The 21,160-nt window shown below is 43.2% G+C and overlaps 1 protein-coding gene across 5 annotated transcripts in view; it reads left to right on the top strand.

Annotated features, from left to right (window-relative positions):
* Positions 1–21,160, top strand: part of PAQR5 (progestin and adipoQ receptor family member 5) — a 91,958-nt gene that overhangs the window by 61,621 nt on the left and 9,177 nt on the right. For 2 of the 5 annotated variants that reach the window (XM_056571611.1, XM_056571610.1), the window contains exons 4-7: positions 14,711–14,835; positions 14,919–15,046; positions 19,520–19,725; positions 21,021–21,147. In XM_056571611.1, the coding sequence (XP_056427586.1) occupies positions 14,785–14,835; positions 14,919–15,046; positions 19,520–19,725; positions 21,021–21,147 (512 nt within the window). In that variant the 5' untranslated portion in view covers positions 14,711–14,784. Of the gene's footprint in view, positions 1–6,960; positions 7,056–7,587; positions 7,692–12,630; positions 12,765–14,710; positions 14,836–14,918; positions 15,047–19,519; positions 19,726–21,020; positions 21,148–21,160 lie in introns of those variants that run through there. The other 3 variants (XM_056571607.1, XM_056571609.1, XM_056571608.1) reach the window with 3 other exon arrangements.

The raw sequence follows: 21,160 nt of genomic DNA, 5'->3' as shown, positions 1-21,160 counted from the left end.
GTGCTACCTCCTCCTAATAAATCAGGAGAGTGACATATCTACCACATACACAGGGTACGCCACTGCTATAGGGCCCGGTGGGAAGACAGACTGTTTTGGGACTCCCAGATCCCTTTGTAATGTCCCAGTACAGGATGTAAAGCTGTACAATAACCTTATGCCCTGTCAGGTTGAGTCCCTCAGTGTCCTGGGGGCTCTCCTGCAGTGTCTGCCCCATAACGAAGTTGGTATTACTATATCTAGCCAGCACAAGGTTATGTACTATATGTATAGTCAGTATAAAGTTATGCATTTTGTGTATAAAGTGTTAAGGACCTGTGGAGGTCACATGATATGTTCACATGATATTATCACATGTTACCCGGAGAGCACCAGCTTAACACGTGACCCGCAGCTTGACCTATGGGCTTCTAGTACAGCCCCCTTTATAAGGAAGGGAGGTGCTGCAATCCGTCTTTTTTTTTTTTTTTTTTTTTTTTTTTTTTTCTTGCTCTTTCGCTGCTGAGGAACAGAGAGATTAGATGTCTCAGTGCTAGTGTCCAGCTACCTGGAAGGCCTCAAACCTACAGTCACTTCCAGTAAGTCAAGTCTATGTCTACTGTCGCTACTTACAGTCCAGTCAAGCCTAAAGTCAATTATCTAAAGCCCATTACAAGTACAATTAGTCCCAGCAAGCTGCGAGGTCCTTCTTTGTTCCTGGCCACCTCCCTGGAATCCTGACCTAGCTGTAGAGACTATAACAACTGTCTGACCTCACTAAAACCTTCGTTAAACCATAACCTGGTCATGGACTCTCATTTCACTGCCTAGCCATTGGGATAGCGGAGATATCATTTGGGTGGTTCTTGATACCCAAAAAACACTCTGGCGACACGAACATTAGGGGTTAATAACATCTTGCCCCTGGGGTTAATACCATCTGCCCCAGCCACCTATAACGCTACACCTTGCTGCCCGCCATTCACCGTGGCTCACCACAACACAGACACTGCAGGAGAAATAATCTTGGCGTCATGAACAGGATACTGGTGTGTGCCTTAACCACTTAACCACCAAGTCACCACTATCAAGATACAGGTGTGTGTCATATGCAATTTACCGCAAGTCCCCCCCCCCTCCCCCCAGTCTGAATTGTGTCCAAGAGAAAATCGCATGCAGTTGCGAACAAGTTCGCGCCAGAAAATTGTATAGGACTGTGTTACTAAAGTGTGTCTTTACCGTGGCGCAGATAAAGTAGTGGGGGAGGTGAAAGAAAGACTGTTAATTGCTAGTGCCAAGTGTGTGAAGTTAGTACCTGAAGGGGTTAAACAGAGTCCGATGTTTCCCGCGTGCGGGAGCGGTTGCAGCTCCACCCCATCAGTCCCCAGCGGTGACACCTCTTCAGTGTGCGAGCCGGAACTAAAGATCCACCCCATGTTGCACGGGTGAAGACTTTACCAACCGGACCAAACAGGAAGTTCCCTGGGCGTAGCCATAGTGAAGGTTCTGGCTGCGTCCGGCTCAGCAATATACCGACAAGCACCCACTGCAGCGCAGACTCAGCGATCCTCTGCAACAAATCTCCAGCACCGGTGATAGTTAATGTTAACCCCTCTGTGCCCAACAAAGGCCACGGGCACTTGCTGCAAAGTGGGGGGAATACTGCCCAGAGGGTTCCAATGTCTAGCCTAAAACTAATACAGTTTTCTGGGGAGAAGTGTTTAAATGCCAAGGGACCCCAGTAGCCAAGGCATTGGGCAGAAAGCCTCGGGCACCCCAATCCGAAAATATCTAATGTCGAGGAAGTAAGTCTAGTCATGTATAGAATATTACATGCATAGTCAAAATGTCGTGTATTGTATATTCCATTGTTATGCATAGTCAAGTACCATCAAATGCATAGTTATAGATCCTTAACCCCTTAAGGACACATGATGTTCTCATACGTCTCCATTTCCGAGTCCTTAAGGACACATGACGTATGAGAACGTCATGTGTTTTACCGGCCTCCCGCAACCATCTGGAGCGGAGCCGGTGCCCGATGCCTGCTGAAATCGTTCAGCAGGCATCGGGGCATATCGCCCAGGGGGTCATGATGACCCCCCATGTCGGCGATGGCCGCAGATCGCTGGACAATTCAGTCCAGCGATCTGCGGCGGATTCCGGGTCAATCGGGTCTCCAGTGACCCGGTGACCCGGAATTATTGGCTGATCGGGGCCGTCAGAGACGGCCCCGAACAGCCATAGCCAGCAGGGGTGAGGTGGCACTGGTGCCACCTCACGATCGCCCTGATTCGTCGGCCGGATTACCGGCCGACCAATCAGGGCGCCTGCTGCGGGTGTCACTCCCGCAACCCGCTTCGCCCCTCTTCCGGAGGACGTGAGCGGGTGCGGGACGTGCACCCCAGGTGCTGGGGACCCCGATCCCCGGTGTCAATGTTGGGATCGGGGCCCCAGGAGCAGTGGCGGCGGCTGCGACGAGGAGGGACTGACCTGATGCGGCTGGATCGTTGGAGGTGAGTGACAGCCTCCTGCTGTTGCTTAGCAACAGCTCCCAGCATGCAAAAAGGGCATGCTGGGAGCTGTAGTTATGCAACAGCAGGAGGCAGACCACCATAACTCCCAGCATTCCCTTATGGGCATGCTGGGACTTGTAGTTTTGCAACAGCTGGAGGCACATTCTTTCTATGGAAAAGTGTACCTTCAGCTGTTGTATAACTACAACTCCCAGCTTGCACAATCAGCTAAAGTGCATGCTGGGAGTTGTAGTGGTGCATCTGGTGGTTGCATAACTATAACTCCCAGCATGCCCGTTGGCTGTCGGTGACTGCTGAGAGTTGTAGTTTTGCAACAGCTGAAGGCACACTGAGTTAAGTAGTAAACCAGTGTGTCTCCAGGTGTTGCATAACTACAATCCCCAGCATCCCCAGCCAAAGTGGTATGCATCCAGCTGTTGCATAACTACAAGACCCAGCATGCCCTTCCGCTGTCCGTACATGCTGGGGGTTGTAGCTTTTGCAACAGCTGAAGGCACACTGGTTGCAAAACACTGACTTTGTTACCAAACTCGGTGTTTCACAACCAGTGTGCCTCCAGCTGTTGCAAAACTACAACTCCCAGCATGCACTGATAGACCGTACATGCTGGGAGTTGTAGTTTTGCAACAGCTGGATGTCCCCCCCCCCAATGTGAATGTACAGGGTACACTCACATGGGCGGAGGATTACAGTAAGTATACGGCTGCAAGTTTGAGGTGCGGCAAATTTTCTGCCGCAGCTCAAACTGCCAGCGAGAAACTACTGTGAACCCCCGCCCATGCAACTGTACCCTAAAAACACTACACTAACACACAATAAAATAAAAAGTAAAAAACACTACGTATACACATACCCCTACACAGCCCCCCTCCCCAATAAAAATGAAAAACGTCTGGTACGCCACTGTTTCCAAAACGGAGCCTCCAGCGGTTGCAAAATTACAACTCCCAGCATGCACTGATAGACCGTACATGCTGGGAGTTGTAGTTTTGCAACAGCTGGATGTCTCCCCCCCCCCCCCCCAATGTGAACGTACAGGGTACACTCACATGGGCGGAGGTTTACAGTAAGTATCCGGCTGCAAGTTTGAGCTGCGTCAAATTTTCTGCCGCATCTCAAACTACCAGCGAGAAACTACTGTGAACCCCCGCCGTGTGACTGTACCCTAAAAACACTACACTACACTAACACAAAATAAAATAAAAAGTAAAAAACACTACATATACACATACCCCTATACAACCCCCCTCCCCAATAAAAATGAAAAACGTCTGGTACGCCACTGTTTCCAAAACGGAGCCTCCAGCTGTTGCAAAACAACTACTCCCAGTATTGCCAGACAGCCGTTGACTATCCAGACATGCTGGGAGTTTTACAACAGCTGGAGGCACCCTGTTTGGGAATCACTGGCGTAGAATACCCCTATGTCCACCCCTATGCAAATCCCTAATTTAGGCCTCAAATGCGCATGGCGCTCTCACTTTGGAGCCCTGTCGTATTTCAAGGCAACAGTTTAGGGCCACATATGGGGTATCGCCGTACTCGGGAGAAATTGCCTAACAAATTTTGGGGGGTATTTTCTGCTATTACCCTTTTTAAAAATGTAAAATTTTTGGGAAAACAAGCATTTTAGGTAAAAAAAATATATATTTTTTTTACATATGCAAAAGTCGTGAAACACCTGTAGGGTATTAAGGTTCAAATTACCCCTTGTTACATTCCCCGAGGGGTTTAGTTTCCAAAATGGTATGCCATGTGGGTTTTTTTTTGCTGTCCTGGCACCATAGGGGCTTCCTAAATGCGGCATGCCCCAAGAGCAAAATTTGCTTTCAAAAAGCCTAATGTGACTCCTTCTCTTCTGAGACCTGTAGTGCGCCAGCAGAGCACTTTTCACCCCCATATGGGGTGTTTTCTGAATCAGGAGAAATTGGGCTTCAAATTTTGGGGGGTATTTTCTGCTATTACCCTTTTTAAAATTGTAAAAATTTTGGGAAACCAAGCATTTTAGGTAAAAAAAATATATATTTTTTTACATATGCAAAAGTCGTGAAAAACCTGTAGGGTATTAAGGTTCACGTTACCCCTTGTTACATTCCCCGAGGGGTCTAGTTTCCAAAATGGTATGCCATGTGTTTTTTTTTTTTTTTGCTGTTCTGGCACCAAAGGGGCTTCCTAAATGCGGCATGCCCCCAGAGCAAAATTTGCTTTCAAAAAGCCAAATGTGACTCCTTCTCTTCTGAGACCTGTAGTGCGCCAGCAGAGCACTTTTCACCCCCATATGGGGTGTTTTCTGTATCGGGAGAAATTGGGCTTCAAATTTTGGGGGGTATTTTCTGCTATTACCCTTTTTAAAAATGTAAAACTTTTGGGAAACCAAGCATTTTAGGTAAAAAATATATATATTTCTTTTACATATGCAAAAGTCGTGAATCACCTGTGGGGTATTAAGGTTCACTTTACCCCTTGTTACGTTCCCTGAGGGGTCTAGTTTCCAAAATGGTATGCCATGTGTTTTTTTTTTTTTTGCTGTCCTGGCACCATAGGGGCTTCCTAAATGCGGCATGCCCCCCAAAAACAGTTTGTCGCTCCTTCCCTTCTGAGCCCTCTACTGCGCCCGTTGAACAATTTTCTCCTTTTTACCCCTTGCAAAAATTCAAAAATTGGGTCTACAAGAACATGTGAGTGTAAAAAATGAAGATTTTGAATTTTCTCCTTCACTTTGCTGCTATTCCTGTGAAACACCTTAAGGGTTAATACACTTACTGAATGTCATTTTTAATACTTTGGGGGTCTAGTTTTTATAATGGGGTCTTTTATGGGGTATTTCTAATATGAAGACCCTTCAAATCCACTTCAAAACTGAACTGGTCCCTGAAAAATAGTGAGTTTGAAAATTTTGCGAAAAATTTCAAAATTGCTGCTGAACTTTGAAGCCCTCTGATGTCTTCCAAAAGTAAAAACTCATAAATTTTATGATGCAAACATAAAGTAGACATATTGTATATGTGAACCAAAAAATATATATTTTGAATATCCATTTTCCTTACAAGCAGAGAGCTTCAAAGTTAGAAAAATGCTAAATTTTCATTTTTTTCATCAAATTTTGGGATTTTTCACCAAGAAAGGATGCAAGTTACCATAAAATTTTACCACTAAGTTAAAGTAGAATATGTCACGAAAAAACAATCTTGGAATCAGAATGATAACTAAAAGCATTCCAGAGTTATTAATGTTTAAAGTGACAGTGGTCAGAATTGCAAAAAACGTTCCGGTCCTTAAGGTGTAAAATGGCCTGGTCCTTAAGGGGTTAAAGGGGTTATCCAGGAAAAAACTTTTTTTTTATATATCAACTGGCTCCAGAAAGTTAAACAGATTTGTAAATTACTTCTATTAAAAAATCGACCCTCAATCCTGACAGAACCTGCGTCGAGGGCAACTTATGTTAAGTAGGGGGGTTTGTAATGTCCCAGTACGGGATGTAATCCTGTACAATAACCTTATGCCCTGTCAGGTAGAGTTCCTCAGTGTCCTGGGGGCTCTCCTGCAGTGTCTCCCCCATAACGAAGTTGGTATTACTATGTCTAGCCAGTACAAGGTTATGTACTATATGTATAGTCAGTATAAAGTTATGTATTTTGTGTATAAGGTGTTAAGGACCTGTGGCGGTCACATGATATGTTCACATGATGTTATCACATGTTACCCAGAGAGCACCAGCTTATCACTTGACCTATGGGCTTCTAGTACAGCCCCCCTTTATAAGGAAGGGAAGTGCTGCAATCTGTCTTTTTTTTTTTTATTGCTCTTTTGATGCTGAGGAACAGTGAGACCGGATGTCTCAGTGCTAATGTCCAGCTGCCTGGAAGGCCTCAAATCTATAGTCACTTCCAGTAAGTCAAGTCTATGTCTGCTGTCGCTACTTACAGTCCAGTCAAGCCTAAAGTCAATTATCTAAAGTCCATTACAAGTACAATTAGTCCCAGCAAGCTGCGAGGTCCTTCTTTGTTCCTGGCCACCTCTCTGGGATCCTGGCCTAGCTGTAGAGACTATAACAACTGTCTGACCTCATTAAAGCCTCGGTTAAACCATAACCTGGTCGTGGACTCTCATTTTACTGCCTAGCCATTGGGATAGCGGAGATATCATTTGGGTGGTTCCTGATACCCAGAAACCACTCTGGCGTCATGAACATTAGGGGGTTAATAACATCTTGCCCCTGGGGTTAATACCATCTGCCCCATCCACCTACACTGCTACACCCCGTGGTCCCGCCATTCACCGTGGCTCACCACACCTGGAACAGTGCAACTTTCATCTGTACCTGCATCTTTAAGAGACACGTGCACAGTTGAGTGTAAGCTGAACTGGCAACAAGACTGCCACTTTAGCCAGGAGCTTCCATTCCAGTTCAGGCAGTGGCTCTGTAAGACACTGCCTGCACTGGAAGCTCAGAGACAAGGAATCGCGAATAGCAAAGCTGCGAGAGAAAAAGGAAGAGGTGAGTGATTTTTTTTATGGGACCTACAGTATGGGGAAAGTGTGAGTCTACTACTATATAGGGAGCACAAAGGTTGGCCTACTAGTACATAGGGGCTACTACTATATTGGGGGCACAAAAGGGGCTTATACTGTAAAGGATGCCTACTACTATATAGGGGGCACAGAGGGGTCCTTCTCTTATATAGGGGTCTTCTACTATATTGGGGAGACAGAGAGAGGCTACTACTAAATGTGGCAGTATAAGGCCCTTATACTGTATGGGAGCCTACTACTACATGGAGCCGTATGGAGGCCTAATACTATGTTGGGCAGTTTGGAGCCTTATAATATCTGGGAGCCATGTAATGGCCTTACTACTATATGGGGGGCATGGTGTGGGGCCCAACTACTATATGGGGACTGTGTGGTGGGTCTACTAGGTGGGGACACAGAGGTGGCCAACTACAAGATGGGAGTGCAGAGGGGCCTAACTACCATATTGGAGCACAAAGTGGGCACTATTACTCTGTGGGGCAGAGGGGAGAGGGGGATGGTGTTGGAGAAAGGATCCTAAAATGTTTTTGTCCTACAGATTTTTGGCTTGTGAGATGTCACAACCCTGGTGGTCTGGATTGGATAGAGAAGAAAAGTAAAAGAAAATGACTGAGATCAGAAGAGATGATACCTGTGAGTTAGGTATGTAACTGCACTGTAAGCACTTATGCAGTTGGCAGAGCGATGGCATACAGCTGGTATCTACCGGTATTGGTATTAGTCATTAGTCAGTGACAATGGTTTGGTGGCCATGGTGTGGGAATATATATATATATATATATATATATATATATATATATATGTAATGATATATGCTCATTATATACTCTTGGTATTTGGTAACTGTATGACAATTATTTAGAGGTATATGGTTTCATTTCTGTTAACATTATATATCTATATAATTTGCCCTGAGGCCCATGGGACGTAAGTTATGCCTGTGCATCAGGACATAGAGCTCCCACCTTCTCCTAGTACACTGACATCTGGGCACAGATATTTTTGTTTCTTTTTTTTGATGACGTTCTTTTTGTTTCACAGAATTGTTTAATGATTGATCTGTTTCTGATAAGTCTGTTTAGAAATGTGCTCACTTTATTTCCTGATGTAAAAGTAGGGAGTTTAATTGGACTAGTTTAAGGATATATTAGGAGAGAGGTCTTGGACTTAAAGGGTTTGTCCAGTGAAAACTATCTTCCTTAGGGGATAAGTAGCTGATTGTGGGGATTCGACTGTTTGGACCCCTCACGATCTCCAAAACAGGACCCCGGTTCTCAGCGTGGGGTAGACAGAAATCTATGGGAGTGCTGGAGATGCCAGAGTGCTGTACTTCAGTGTTCCCATAGTAATAAAAGGAGCATGTTACGTTTACCGCACACGCTCCTCAATGAAAGCTGGGGTCCTGTTGTGGAGATCGCTCGGGGTCCCCACGGTCTGACCCCCTGTGATCAGCTACTTATCCCCTATCCTGTGGTTTTGCAATGGACAACCCCTTTAAAGGGAATGGCTTTCTGCTCTACAGGGATCCCTTTTCAGCAGTGTCTTATCACTGACAGGATTACAGTGACAGGTGACACAGCTATCTCAGAGTTCAATACCCCCCCCCCAACACCATCCCCCCCCCCCCCCCAAATACAATTTCTTCTGCGTAGTTCACAGTTAATGACTAAAAGAAATCTCCCATACAAGTGAATAGGGTCAGCTCCAGTCTATTGTTGCCTATATCCATGGGGCTTGCTGTAAATCCTCACTCTAAATGTTGTTAAAACGGCTCAGGCACAATTGATGTCCCCATAACAATGCACTAAAAATAAGTAAAGAAATAAATAAACTACGGGTCCCAGGCAAAATAAATGAGCCCTTACACAGCTCCATAGGCAGAAAAATGTTTTAAAAAAGTTATTGGTCAGAAGATTGCAATGCTATTTCATTTTTTTATTGACAAAACAAACAATATACAAAGTGGGTATAGCTGAAATCGTAGTGACCTGTAGTTTAAAGCAAGCATGTTGGTTTTACCAAAGCGAGGAATTTCCAAATTGCTAAATTTTCTTTACATTTTGTGCAGCAAATATTTATTTATTTATTTTTTGGCTTTGCAATATATTATATGATAAAATGAAGAGTGCAAATAAAAACTGCATAAAAAAAGCCATCATCCAACATTGTCAGTGGAAAAATTAAAACATTATTAGGCTGGGTTCACACTACGTTTTTGCAGTACAGTTCCTGTATCAGGTTTTTGATAAAAAACGGATTCCTCAAAACCTGACCAAACTGTATCAAAATGTGTGTACAAATTTTTATCTGTATACGGTTTGAAAAAATGATGTCCGGTTGCATCCGTTTTTAAGAAAAAAATGTATATGTTTTTAACTTTTCACTCCATTATGAATAAAGTTTGTAGTGTACGGTTGCTGGATCCGGTTGGGAGGGGCGAAAACCGTCCGCTCCCGTATCCCAGCCGGATCCGGCCCGAACCCCATTCATTTCAATGAGCCGACCGGAGTTAAACACTGACTCCGGTTGTCTCATTTTTGCCCCGTATACGGTTTTCTGACTGGACCTAAAACCGTGGTATACGGATGGGATACGGGAGCGGCCGGTTTTCGCCCCTCCCAACTGGATCCAGCAACCGTACACTACAAACGTAGTGTGAAAGCACCCTTAAAAAAAAAAAACGTATACGGTTTAAGGGTGGGTTCACACCACGTTTTTGCAATACAGTTTGTATCAGGTTTTTGATTTAAAAAAACGGATTCCTCAAAATCTGACTAAACTGTATCAAAATGTGTGTACAAATTTTTATCTGTATACGGTTGAAAACCGTATACGGTTTGAAAAATGATGTCCGGTTGCATCCGTTTTTTTAAGAAAAAAACCTATACGTTTTTAACTTTTCACTCCATTATGAATAAAGTTTTACTTGTTTGATTGAAATTCCAAGAAAAAAAACTGAGCAAAGCCAAAAACTTTATGGTGAAAACTGGATGGAATCGTACGCACATACGGTTCTGTACGGTTCCCATTGGCTACCATGTAAAAAAAACGTGTACCGATTAATACAGTTTTTCATTTGGACCAAAAACTGTGGTAGGCTGCATGCACACCACGTTTTTGTTATACAGTTCCCGTATACGGTTTCAAGTTAAAAACCGTACGGAACTGTATAGAAAACTGTATACATTGACGTAACATTGTAAACCGTATGTCAAACGCATCATCCGGTTTAGTCCGTTTTGCACCTCATACGGTTTTGTCCAGTTTTTTACCCGTACCCAAAACTGTAGTCTACAACGTTTCTTGGTCCGCGTGAAAAACTGTATTAAACCGTATACGTTTTTTTTATATAACATGGGAGTCAATGGGAACCGTACAGAACTGTATGTACAGTTTTTTTTTTTGGAATTTCAATCAAACAAGTGAAACTTTATTCAAAATGGAGTGAAAAGTTAAAAACGTATAAGTTTTTTTCTTAAAAAACGGATGCAACCGGACATAATTTTTCTAACCGTATATGGTTTTCAACCGTATATGGGTTAAAATTTGTGCACACTTTTTGATACAGTTCAGTCAGGTTTTGAGGAATCAATTTTTCATCAAAAACCTGAGACGGGAACTGTATTGCAAAAACGTGGTGTGCATGCACCTGTAGACCACGGTTTTCTGTCCAGAAGAAAAAGTAAAAAAACCGTATGGTTTGAAAAACGGAGATAACCGTATACATTATGGTGCCTACGGTTTTGAATGGGAAGTCTATGGGCACAGTTTTCTGTACGGTTGCATACGTTTTTTTTTTTTTTTTTATGAAACCGTATGCCGAAACCGTATAGTAAAATCGTGGTGTGAACACACCCTAATACAGTTTTTCACCCGGACCAAAAACCATGGTAGACCACGGTTTTCTATCTGGAAAAAAAAAGGTTAAAAACCGTTTGGTTTGAAAATCGGAGATAACCGTATACATTATGGTGCCTACGGTTTTGAATGGGAAGTCTACGGGCACGGTTTTCTGTACGGTTGCATACGTTTTTGTTTTTTTAACCGTATACATTATGGTGCATACGGTTTTGAATGGGAAGTCTATGGGCACAGTTTTCTGTACGGTTGCATACGTTGTTTTTTTTTATAAAAACCGTATGCCGAAACCCTATAGTAAAATCGTGGTGTGAACACACCCTAATACAGTTTTTCACCCGGACCAAAAACCATGGTAGGCCACGGTTTTCTATCTGGAAAAAAAAAAGGTTTAAAACCGTTTGCTTTGAAAAACGGAGATAACCGTATACATTATGGTGCCTACGGTTTTGAATGGGAAGTCTATGGGCACGGTTTTCTGTACGGTGGCATACGTTATTTTTTATGAAACCGTATGCCGAAACCGTACAGTAAAATCGTGGTGTTAGTCTTAGAAGGTGACGAGGAAGAAAACGTAAGCCAAAAAATGGAACAGGTCTCTTGATAAGTGCTACCATAGTGGACGGCAAGGCTACTATAGTGTCACGGATAGTGGAAGTGTTACTGTAATGCTGTATACTGTGTGTTTTTCATAATACACTCCTAAATCCTACATCCTATACTGGCATTTATGTTGTATTCCTGCATATCTGGTAATGTTTTTTCATTTTATTTTTTTATATTTCTCTCTTTATTTGGAAGGGAGACCTCCTGTTGTTTGAGAGATTAAAAAAGTTATTTAAAAAAAAATTCTAATAAAACTGACATAAAAAAAAACAAAGAAAGAAGTTAGTGTGTCGCTGTGTACTACGTGTGACTTAGTCACGCAGCCCTGTCACCGTGGCTCACTGAGTCAGCTTTGGTAGTTGTCTCCCCACAAACCAGTCAGACGAGTCTTATGTGTTTGGGGCAACAAATAGAATCCAAAACATTTGAAAAGGAGCGAGGATGCCAAAAGAGGAGGGAAAAGGTAAAAAGACACTGAACACTCTAGGCCAAGGAGCAAGTGTAGTAAAATGCTCATTCCGGAGCGTTCTTCTGTACCCCAGGTGAGTGTGTGCTGAGACTTTGTGCACCCTAACCCTGTGATTTAGTACCTGTCACTAAGGAACAGCTTACAATAGTGTTTCCCAACCAGGGTGCCTCCAGCTGTTGCAAAACTACAACTCCCAGCATGCCCGGACAGCCGAAGGCTGTCCGGGCATGCTGGGAGTTGTAGTTTTGCAACAGCTGGTGGCGCCCTAGTTGGGAAATACTGGCATATAGTACGTAAGGATGGCGGATGCTGCAGGACTGCTGTTGCTGTTTGCCTCTTGCTTGTTTCATAGCGATAATGTTAACATGTGTATTGCAGGGGCCTGCTCTTTCAATGCGTTCTCCTTCTCCTTCAGTTCTTAGCTTTTTTTTTAGTTCCCAGACCTCTCCATGCACCAATGCAGATGATACACCTGATATGTGCAGCTACCTATGGGTCTAGTCTGGGATCTGCTCTCCAGATTACATGTTAACTAGCCCATACCCTCAGTTACTTATTAACCCAAAAAAATGTGTCGCGCCTGATTTACATCCTCTAAGGACATGACATTGAATTACAAACAATGACTCTTAGACACACATTATGTGACAGGGATGGAGGAACACCTTTAACTGTAGCTATAAACCGTCAGACAAGCTTAGCACCGTTCCATTCATGAAGTCAGCAGGCGCCTGGCACTGAATGTAGAGCGGGATTATAGTAGCATTAGGGTGGTATGCAAGGTAAGACGCTGTAAATGTGCTTCCATTTTCTAAAGAAAATGTTTTTAAAAAAAAAAGAAAACAACAGACTTTATCCCAGATCTATGCAGAATTTATATTTTTAAATATTGGGAAAGGCTTGTGAAGAAAGTGCACCTTGTTTTCTCTGGAGCATTTGTGATCTGCAGCATCTAATCTATCACAGAATGAACACTCTTTGTTAATGATTTCCTTGTGTGTACAGTGTCAAGATGTAGTCATGTGGTGGCCCGGTACAGGTGTTGTACCCCTGTACCCTTGCTGTCCTGTCAGGCAACCTCCCCTGGGCCCCCTGCATCTGTTCCCCTTGTACAGTTATTGTTATGCTATGTAATGTATATAAAATGTTGTAGCTTTAAGAACATCTATGATTGTAACCCAGTGAGGTGTCAGTGACCATGTGACCTAAGGGTGACCTATGGGACCCCGCCAGAGTCTCCCCTATATAGGCCCTGGGTGGAGCCTCTGCTCTCTCTCTTAGTCTTTGCTGAACCGCAGTGCAGTCAAAAAGAGAGAAAAGCAAAGGCACTCCTTGTGGAGTAACGTAGGTGGTAATGGTAAGAAGATAGGGGATTCAATACCGCTTACCAGATAAGGTTGTGTAACAACATACACAACAATGGTACAGGTGTGTAGTTATATAGGGTCCATCTGCAGCCTTCCTGGATAGGAGTAGGATAATGTAGAAAAAAGATTTGTTTAGACCAGGATTCGTGGTGCTGATTAGGACACAGGACTCACAGGATCAGGATAACATCCATCAGACTTTAATACCAATAATGCAACGCGTTTCGGTGCGCATGTGCAGCTTCTTCAGGCAACTGAAGTTGCCTGAAGAAGCTGCGCATGCGCTGCGAAACGCGTTGCATTGTTGGTATTAAAAGTCTGATGGATGTTATCCTGATCCTGTGAGTCCTGTGTCCTAATCAGCGCCACGAATCATGATCTAAACAAATCTTTTTTCTACATTACAGTGCAGTCAAGTCCTAGGTGTGTGTCTGGAGTCCAGAGGAGGCCTAAAGTCTGTCAAGTAGCCACAAGTCTACAAGTCCACTACCCCCAGTTCCAAGTCAAAGCTGGTAAGCTACAAACTGGGTATAGTCAGTCAAGTCAAAGTCAACCTGTCTTCAGTCAGCGTGGCTTGCATCAGAAATGTCCCAGTCCACTACAAGTCCCAGCAAGCCCTAAGGTCTCTGAAGTCACTGGTCACCTCCGTGGCCCGGGCTAAGCTGTATAGACTATTCAACCTGTCTAATTCAGTAAAGCTGCCGTTGTTCCGTAACTTGGCGTCGGATTCGTTATTGCCCCCGTGCCTAGCCCAGGATCCAGCGGTATACCTTCCGGTGGTATTGAGGATAAACCATGCCCTGGCGTCACGAATACAAGGGGTAAATGCCATCTGCCCCTAGGGTAATTCCATCTGCCCTGCATCACACCCTCTACCACAGTCACAAAGTCATTCCTTGCACACTTAGCTTGCCTGGGTAATCTTTGCTACCATATGGTTGTTTTGTGCCAGTTTCAGATGTTTCTGTCAATAGAGATATATGTCCTGCACACTGTTGAAAAATAAGTTGCAAATGAAGGATCTGGTACAGTCACAAACACCATAGTAAATTCAGACACACAGACGCATTTCGGCACTGATAAAGGTCCAATGGAACCAGATTAACTCAGTGACAGTGCTTACATTTCTTATCACATTCTTGCCTGTGTAGATTTTGCGTGAGTTCTGGATTAAGATTGCAAACCTTTCTTGAGTGCTGTGGAATGTTCTTTGGCATGTTATTATGGGGGTCACAAGACTCTAATTTAATTTTGATGACTGAACAAACAGATATAGGTATGGGGTGTGATAAGGGGAGTAGCAGCTGGGAGGGTGTTGAGCAGACTGTAAACTGAATAAAGATACATATTTGTCATGACAGTGTTACCAGGGCACAAGAAGGATTTAATACCAGGAACGTGTAAAGACCAAAAACAGTTGAGATCTGCCCCCGTCATGCTGACCTGGAAGCTACCCAGACTGCTAAACGTTCACCAGGTGCCCAAGGTGAGGTCTGGTAAAATTGGCACATGAGATCATGCATCTTAGTTTAAACATTGCTAAACCTGTTTTGTGTTCTTTCCTATAAGGTATTTCATGAAGACAGTATTATTTGTGGGTATCGTTCCCCACCAAGTTCTGCCACTGATTGTGTCCTAAGCCTCTTCCAAATGACCAATGAGACCGTTAATATTTGGACACATTTTATACCTACCTGGTAAGACCATACATTTGATGCAGTTACACATTGTTCCTCTTTTATGACTATATTCACACAGTTGATTTTCAGTCATATTTGTAACCGTAAAAAATGTGACCTTTTTTTTAAAAAAAAAAAAACAATGTTAAAGAAATTGCTGCCTTTTTTTCACATTTTATGACAGTTTTTTAGGTCTGGCCCTAATTTACGGTCAGATGTTATTTTTCCTACCTTAATTTCTCATGGCCGAACAGACTCGTTATTATGACGGCTTTTGGGAATTACAACCGTTTTTTTTTTTTTAAATATATATATATATATATATATATATATATATATATATATATATACAGTGTGTGCACTGACTGCTTTTCCATAAACTTTAATACAACACATTATTTTGCAGAAATACTGCTATTTTTAAAGATTACCTGTCACCAAATAAACTTTTCTAAACTACTGTATTTTTCGCCGTATAAGACGCACTTTTTCTTCCCCAAAGCTGGGGGGGAAAAGTTGGTGCGTCTTATACGGCGAATACACACCTATCGCGGCGGTCCCTGCGACCATCAACGGCCAGGACCCTCGGCTAATACAGGACATCACCGATCGCGGTGATGTCCTGTATTAACCCTTCAGACGCGGCGATCAAAGCTGACCGCCGCGTCTGAAGCAAAAGTGACACTAACCCGGCTGTTCAGTCGGGCTGTGCGGGACTGCTATGGTGAAATTGCGGCGTCCCGAACAGCTTACAGGACACCGGGAGGGACCTTACCTGCCTCCTCTGTGTCTGCTCCGTGCCGGGATCCCCTGCATGGCCGGCGCTCTCCTTCGACGTTATCACGTCGTCGCGCATGCCGTCCCGTCATCCAATAGGAGCGGCGTGCGTAGCGACGTGATGACAGCGACAGATGAAGCAACATCCAGGGCAGCGGTGACGAGTGGTGACGGGTCCGAAGCGACGGGAACACGTGAGTATTACCTCCTATACCAGTGGTCTTCAACCTGCGGACCTCCAGATGTTGCAAAACTACAACTCCCAGCATGCCCAGACAGCCAACAGCTGTCCGGCATGCTGGGAGTTGTAGTTTTGCAACATCTGGAGGTCTGCAGGTTAATGATCACTGTTGGGTTCAGAATCTTTTTTTTTTTCTAGATTTTGCGCCTTTAAAATTGGGTGCGTCTTATATGCTGGTGCGTCCTATAGGGCGAAAAATATGTATCTGACTGTTCTTCTTGCTCACATTGTGGCAGGGACCAGAACAGCGCCACCTAGTGGACGTTTTTTCTATTACATTTTAAACATATTTATGTTGATCATTTTAAAAGCAAGTAAACCAGAAAGAGTCTGCTAATTACTCAAGGAACATTATATTAAAAGTTTTATTTGGTGACAGGTACTCTTTACTCTTAATTTTACTGCCATATTTTAGAATAAAATACAGCTAGCTTTACACTGTGTGAACATAGCCTTGTACTGTAACATTCTCTACGCTATTGCAAGTTCTTAAACTTGCCCGAGTACCACCAACTCTCCTGCTTTATTCTGTTTCAGATTCTTCACCTTTTTTCTACTAAATCTTGTTCTTTCCTGGATTCCTCATATCTATTCGGTCAAACATTGGGGATCACTTTCCCTGCTTCCTTTCTCTTCGTAAGTGTCTATCAATGATCGATGCTGGAGATTGATCTGGAGTTCCATAACATCATTTCTATCATCAGTGTTATTGCAGAATATACAACGATCTGGAAATGTTTTTGACTCCGTTTGAACACTAAATTAATGATGGGGAGGACGGACGGACGGACTGAAAAGCCAAAATAAAGTCCCTGAGGACTACTTTGTCCTGTAGTCTGCAGTAAACTTTACTTTGGATCAGTCAGTAATGTAAATAGAAATACCTAAACTTAGAAACACCGTATAATGATGGAGCCCTCTGGCGCTTCATAGTATTTATTTAGTACTAATACAATAAGCAGTGGCATAACTTGAAACTTCTGTTCCCAAACTGAAAACACCTGTTATACCCAGGCTCCTGTCCCAGGGTTCAACTCGACCTCTGCACCCTCCATAGATATGTTCTTAGTAATGTCACCTATTTACCACTATTCATTTAAAGTAATTAAATCCTCTTATAGTAACAAATATGGACATTTATCAACGGGTTTAGTCCGGTTTTCTTTACTATAATTGTCGCAAAATTGTCGCAACTGCGACTACGCGATTTTTCGTGCGACATTTTGACTGGAAAGCGAGAAAAGCAAGTTTTCCAAAAATTAACTACGTAGTAATCATTTAAAAATGGACTACGGGTAGTCATGTATTTATTAACTGCGACAGTCGCAACTGCGCAAAAAAAAAGTCGCAACAGGGTTAAAAATTGACCAAATTTACTCCAGCTCAAACATGGAGCACAAAAAGCTACTACCAAAGTAAAAAAGGAAAAATTGCTTACGTGAAAGAAAATTATCAACAGGCTGAAACCAGTTGATAAATAAGTCACACATAAGCAAAAAAAAAGTAAGGAAAAAATTACTAAAAAAAAGAATACATAAGCAAACATTGATAAATGTCCCCCAAAGTGTTTACAGAGCATTGGATAGCTCTTTGTCCAATTGCCCCTGCTTCTTGTAGACTCCCTTCTACTTGATCTGTAGCTTCCACAATCCTTGCCAGTAGCGAAAGGCCTTTAAAATGAAGAGCAGACTGCCAAAGTTCTTTAAAGTTGCTATGAACATATTCTGCTTTGTTTGTTAGGGATGCTCGGCATTTTCATTCTAATAGTAATAAATACAATGAAAAGTAGTAGATGCATTACTATTTCTCTGTCTATTTCCCCACACCCCACAGGTTTACCCAGAACACATCTGCTTAAAAAAATAAAGGGAACACTTAAACAACACAATGTAACTCCAAGTCAATGACACTTCTGTGAAATCACACTGTCCACTCAGGAAGCGACACTGACTGACAATCAATTTCACATGCTGTTGTGCAAATGGAACAGACAACAGGTGGAAATTATAGGCAATTAGCAAGACACCCCCCAATAAAGAAGTGGTTCTGCAGGTGGTGACCACAAACCACTTTTCAGTTCCTATGCTTCCTGGCTGATGTTTGGTCACTTTTGAATGCTGGCGGTGCTTTGACTCTAGTGGTAGCATGAGACGGAGTCTACAACCCACACAAGTGGCTCAGGTAGTGCAGCTCATTAAGGATGGCACGTCAATGCGAGTTGTGGCAAGAAGGTTTGCTGTGTCTGTCAGCATAGTGTACAGAGCATGGAGGCGCTACCGGGAGACAGTCCAGTACATCGGGAGACGTGGAGGAGTTCATAGGACGACAACAACCCAGAAGCAGGACTGCTACCTCGGCCTTTGTGCAAGGAGGAGCACTGCCAGAGCCCTGCAAAATTACCTCCAGCAGGCCACAAATGTGCATGTGTTCACTCAAACGGTCAGAAACAGACTCCATGAGGGTGGTTTGAGGGCCCAACATCCACAGGTGCGGGTTGTGCTTACAGCCCAACACCGTGCTGGACGTTTGGCATTTGCCAGAGAACACCAAGATTGGCAAATTTGCTGTGCATCTGTGCTCTTCACAGATGAAAGCAGGTTCACACTGAGCACACGTGACAGACGTGACAGAGTCTGGAGACGCCTTGGAGAACGTTCTGCTGTCTGCAACATCCTTCAGCATGACCGGTTTGGTGGTGGGTCAGTAATGGTGTCGGGTGGCATTTCTTTGGGGGGACGCACAGCCCTCCATGTGCTTGCCAGAGGTAGCCTGACTGCCATTAGGTACCGGGATGAGATCCTCCGACCCCTTGTGAGACCATATGCTGGTGCAATTGGCCCTGGTTTCCTCCTAATGCAAGACAATGATAGACCCCATGTGGCTGAAGTGTGTCAGCAGTTCCTGCAAGAGGAAGGCATTGATGCTATGGACTGGCCCGCCCGTTCCCCAGACCTGAATCCGATTGAGCACATCTGTGACATCATGTTTCGCTCCATCCACCAATGCTGCCACATTGCACCACAGACTGTCCAGGAGTTGGCGGATGCTTTAGTCCAGGTCTGAGAGGACATCCCTCAGGAGACCATCCACCACCTCATCAGGAGCATGCCCAGGCATTGTAGGGAGGTCATATGAGCACGTGGAGGCCACACACTACTGAGACTCATTTTGACTTGTTTAAGGACATTACATCAAAGTTGGATCAGCCTGTAGTGTGGTTTTCCACTGTGATTTTGAGTGTGACTCCAGACCTCCATGGGTTGATACATTTGTTTTCCATTGATACATTTTGTGTGATTTTGTTGTCAGCACATTCGACTATGTAAAGATGAAAGTATTTCATACGATTAGTTCATTCAGTCAGATCTAGGATGTGTTATCTTAGTGTTCCCTTTACTTTTTTGAGCAGTCTATATAACTGTAACTAATAATTGGCTTACAGGATGCTAAATGAAGGTTGTTTATCTCTACAGGTATTTCCTATGGCGAATGCTGGTACTTCTTTCCTCTCCTGGTTCCTTACATGATCCATTTATGTGGCCACTGTTTGTCTACCTTTTGTCCTGCTGCATCTACCCGCTGATGTCCACTTGTGCTCATACATTCAGTGTCATGTCCACCCAAGCTCGGCACATTTGCTTTTTCCTGGACTATGGAGCTTTGAGCCTATACAGCCTGGGTAGGGAAATATTTTACATATTTCACATGATATTGAAGGACAGAGTACAGTATGCACTTTAGCTACTACGTTTCCAACGAATACTATTGAACAGTAATGGGTGTGAATGTAGACATTGGCAAAAGCCATCTCTAACAATGTTATTGTTGTAACAACGAGCTGTGAATATAATGGAGATTGGAATGCATTGGGAACTCTTTTATTCTTCTTCTATGTGGGTATTGATGAAATCTATTAGCTGTCAACAAGGGTAGGAACAATACACAACATAATTCTGCCCATCAGTCACCTATAGTTAAATGTTCACTACAGGTTTTTCCGTAATATTGATGTAAGCAATACTGTGTGATACAATATAAATTGTGAACTACAACATCCAAAAGTATACATGACTTGTATTCATGTGACAAAATAAGCATTAACATGCTACAGATGATACAACGCAATGCAGTTCCTTTTAGTTCAGCATGCCTGAAGGTACACATGAATTAACTCTCAGCCAAACATTTTGTTCTACTGACAGCTATTGCTCTGGATTCCCCATAGAGATGCACGCTTGGCACAGTTGAGCCTGGTTCATTTACATGATGTAGGGAGATAAGACTTTGACAGACACTTTTGGAAGTGATTTATCTCCCATGGGAACAAGAGAATTGGAATGTTAAAATCCATTCTTCCTCTAGACTGGTAGCTGTATGAGATGGGCGGGCTTGGCCAAAATTTGTCCAGTGTGTATGGGCACCTTTTCACTGTAGTTGATTTATAGTCATATGTTGGTCTATATAGCTGTTGAAGATTGCACTCCTTGGGGGAGATTTATTAAAACCTGTCCAGAGGAAATACTGACTGCAATGAGCTCTAGAACAAATACCAAATGCTCTGTGTGAGCCCAGCTTTAAACTTTCTATATAAGGCTGGGTACAGACATTGTAAAATAATACGAAAAATATGGCTACTTTTTATTCCAATGAAACTTTTTTTTTATCTAATAATGTACTCTATGTAAAGGGTCCATCAGTGCACACATTGTTTAAAAAAATATGTCTGTAAAGCCATAAAGCACTATTATTAGATAAAAAATATGCCCATGTTTTATTCCTATTTTACGACACTACTTTTCCTAAGATTTTACGATGTGTGAACCCAGCCTTGTTGTGTTGTATGTACAATAAGAAATGTAATGCAACTTCTTCAGGCCATTTGTAGGTCTTTATTTGCTAAAGTCCAATACTTTTAAGCCATTTGTTAGTCACTGTTGTGACTCAGCTCACTTCTGTTTTGGATTCTAATTTTAGGGTCAGCCATTGCCTACTCTGCATATATCTTCCCAGATCGGTGGGTGAACAGCACATTCCACCTGTGGTTTGTAACTTGGGCTGTTTTCAACACAATCATCAGCACTGGATTGTCCTGCTATTCCAGGTATGTATGCATT

Source organism: Hyla sarda, chromosome 4 (genome assembly GCF_029499605.1).
Source record: "Hyla sarda isolate aHylSar1 chromosome 4, aHylSar1.hap1, whole genome shotgun sequence".
In the NCBI taxonomy this organism is placed as follows: domain Eukaryota; kingdom Metazoa; phylum Chordata; class Amphibia; order Anura; family Hylidae; genus Hyla; species Hyla sarda.
This window is presented reverse-complemented; position numbering and strand designations above follow the sequence as displayed.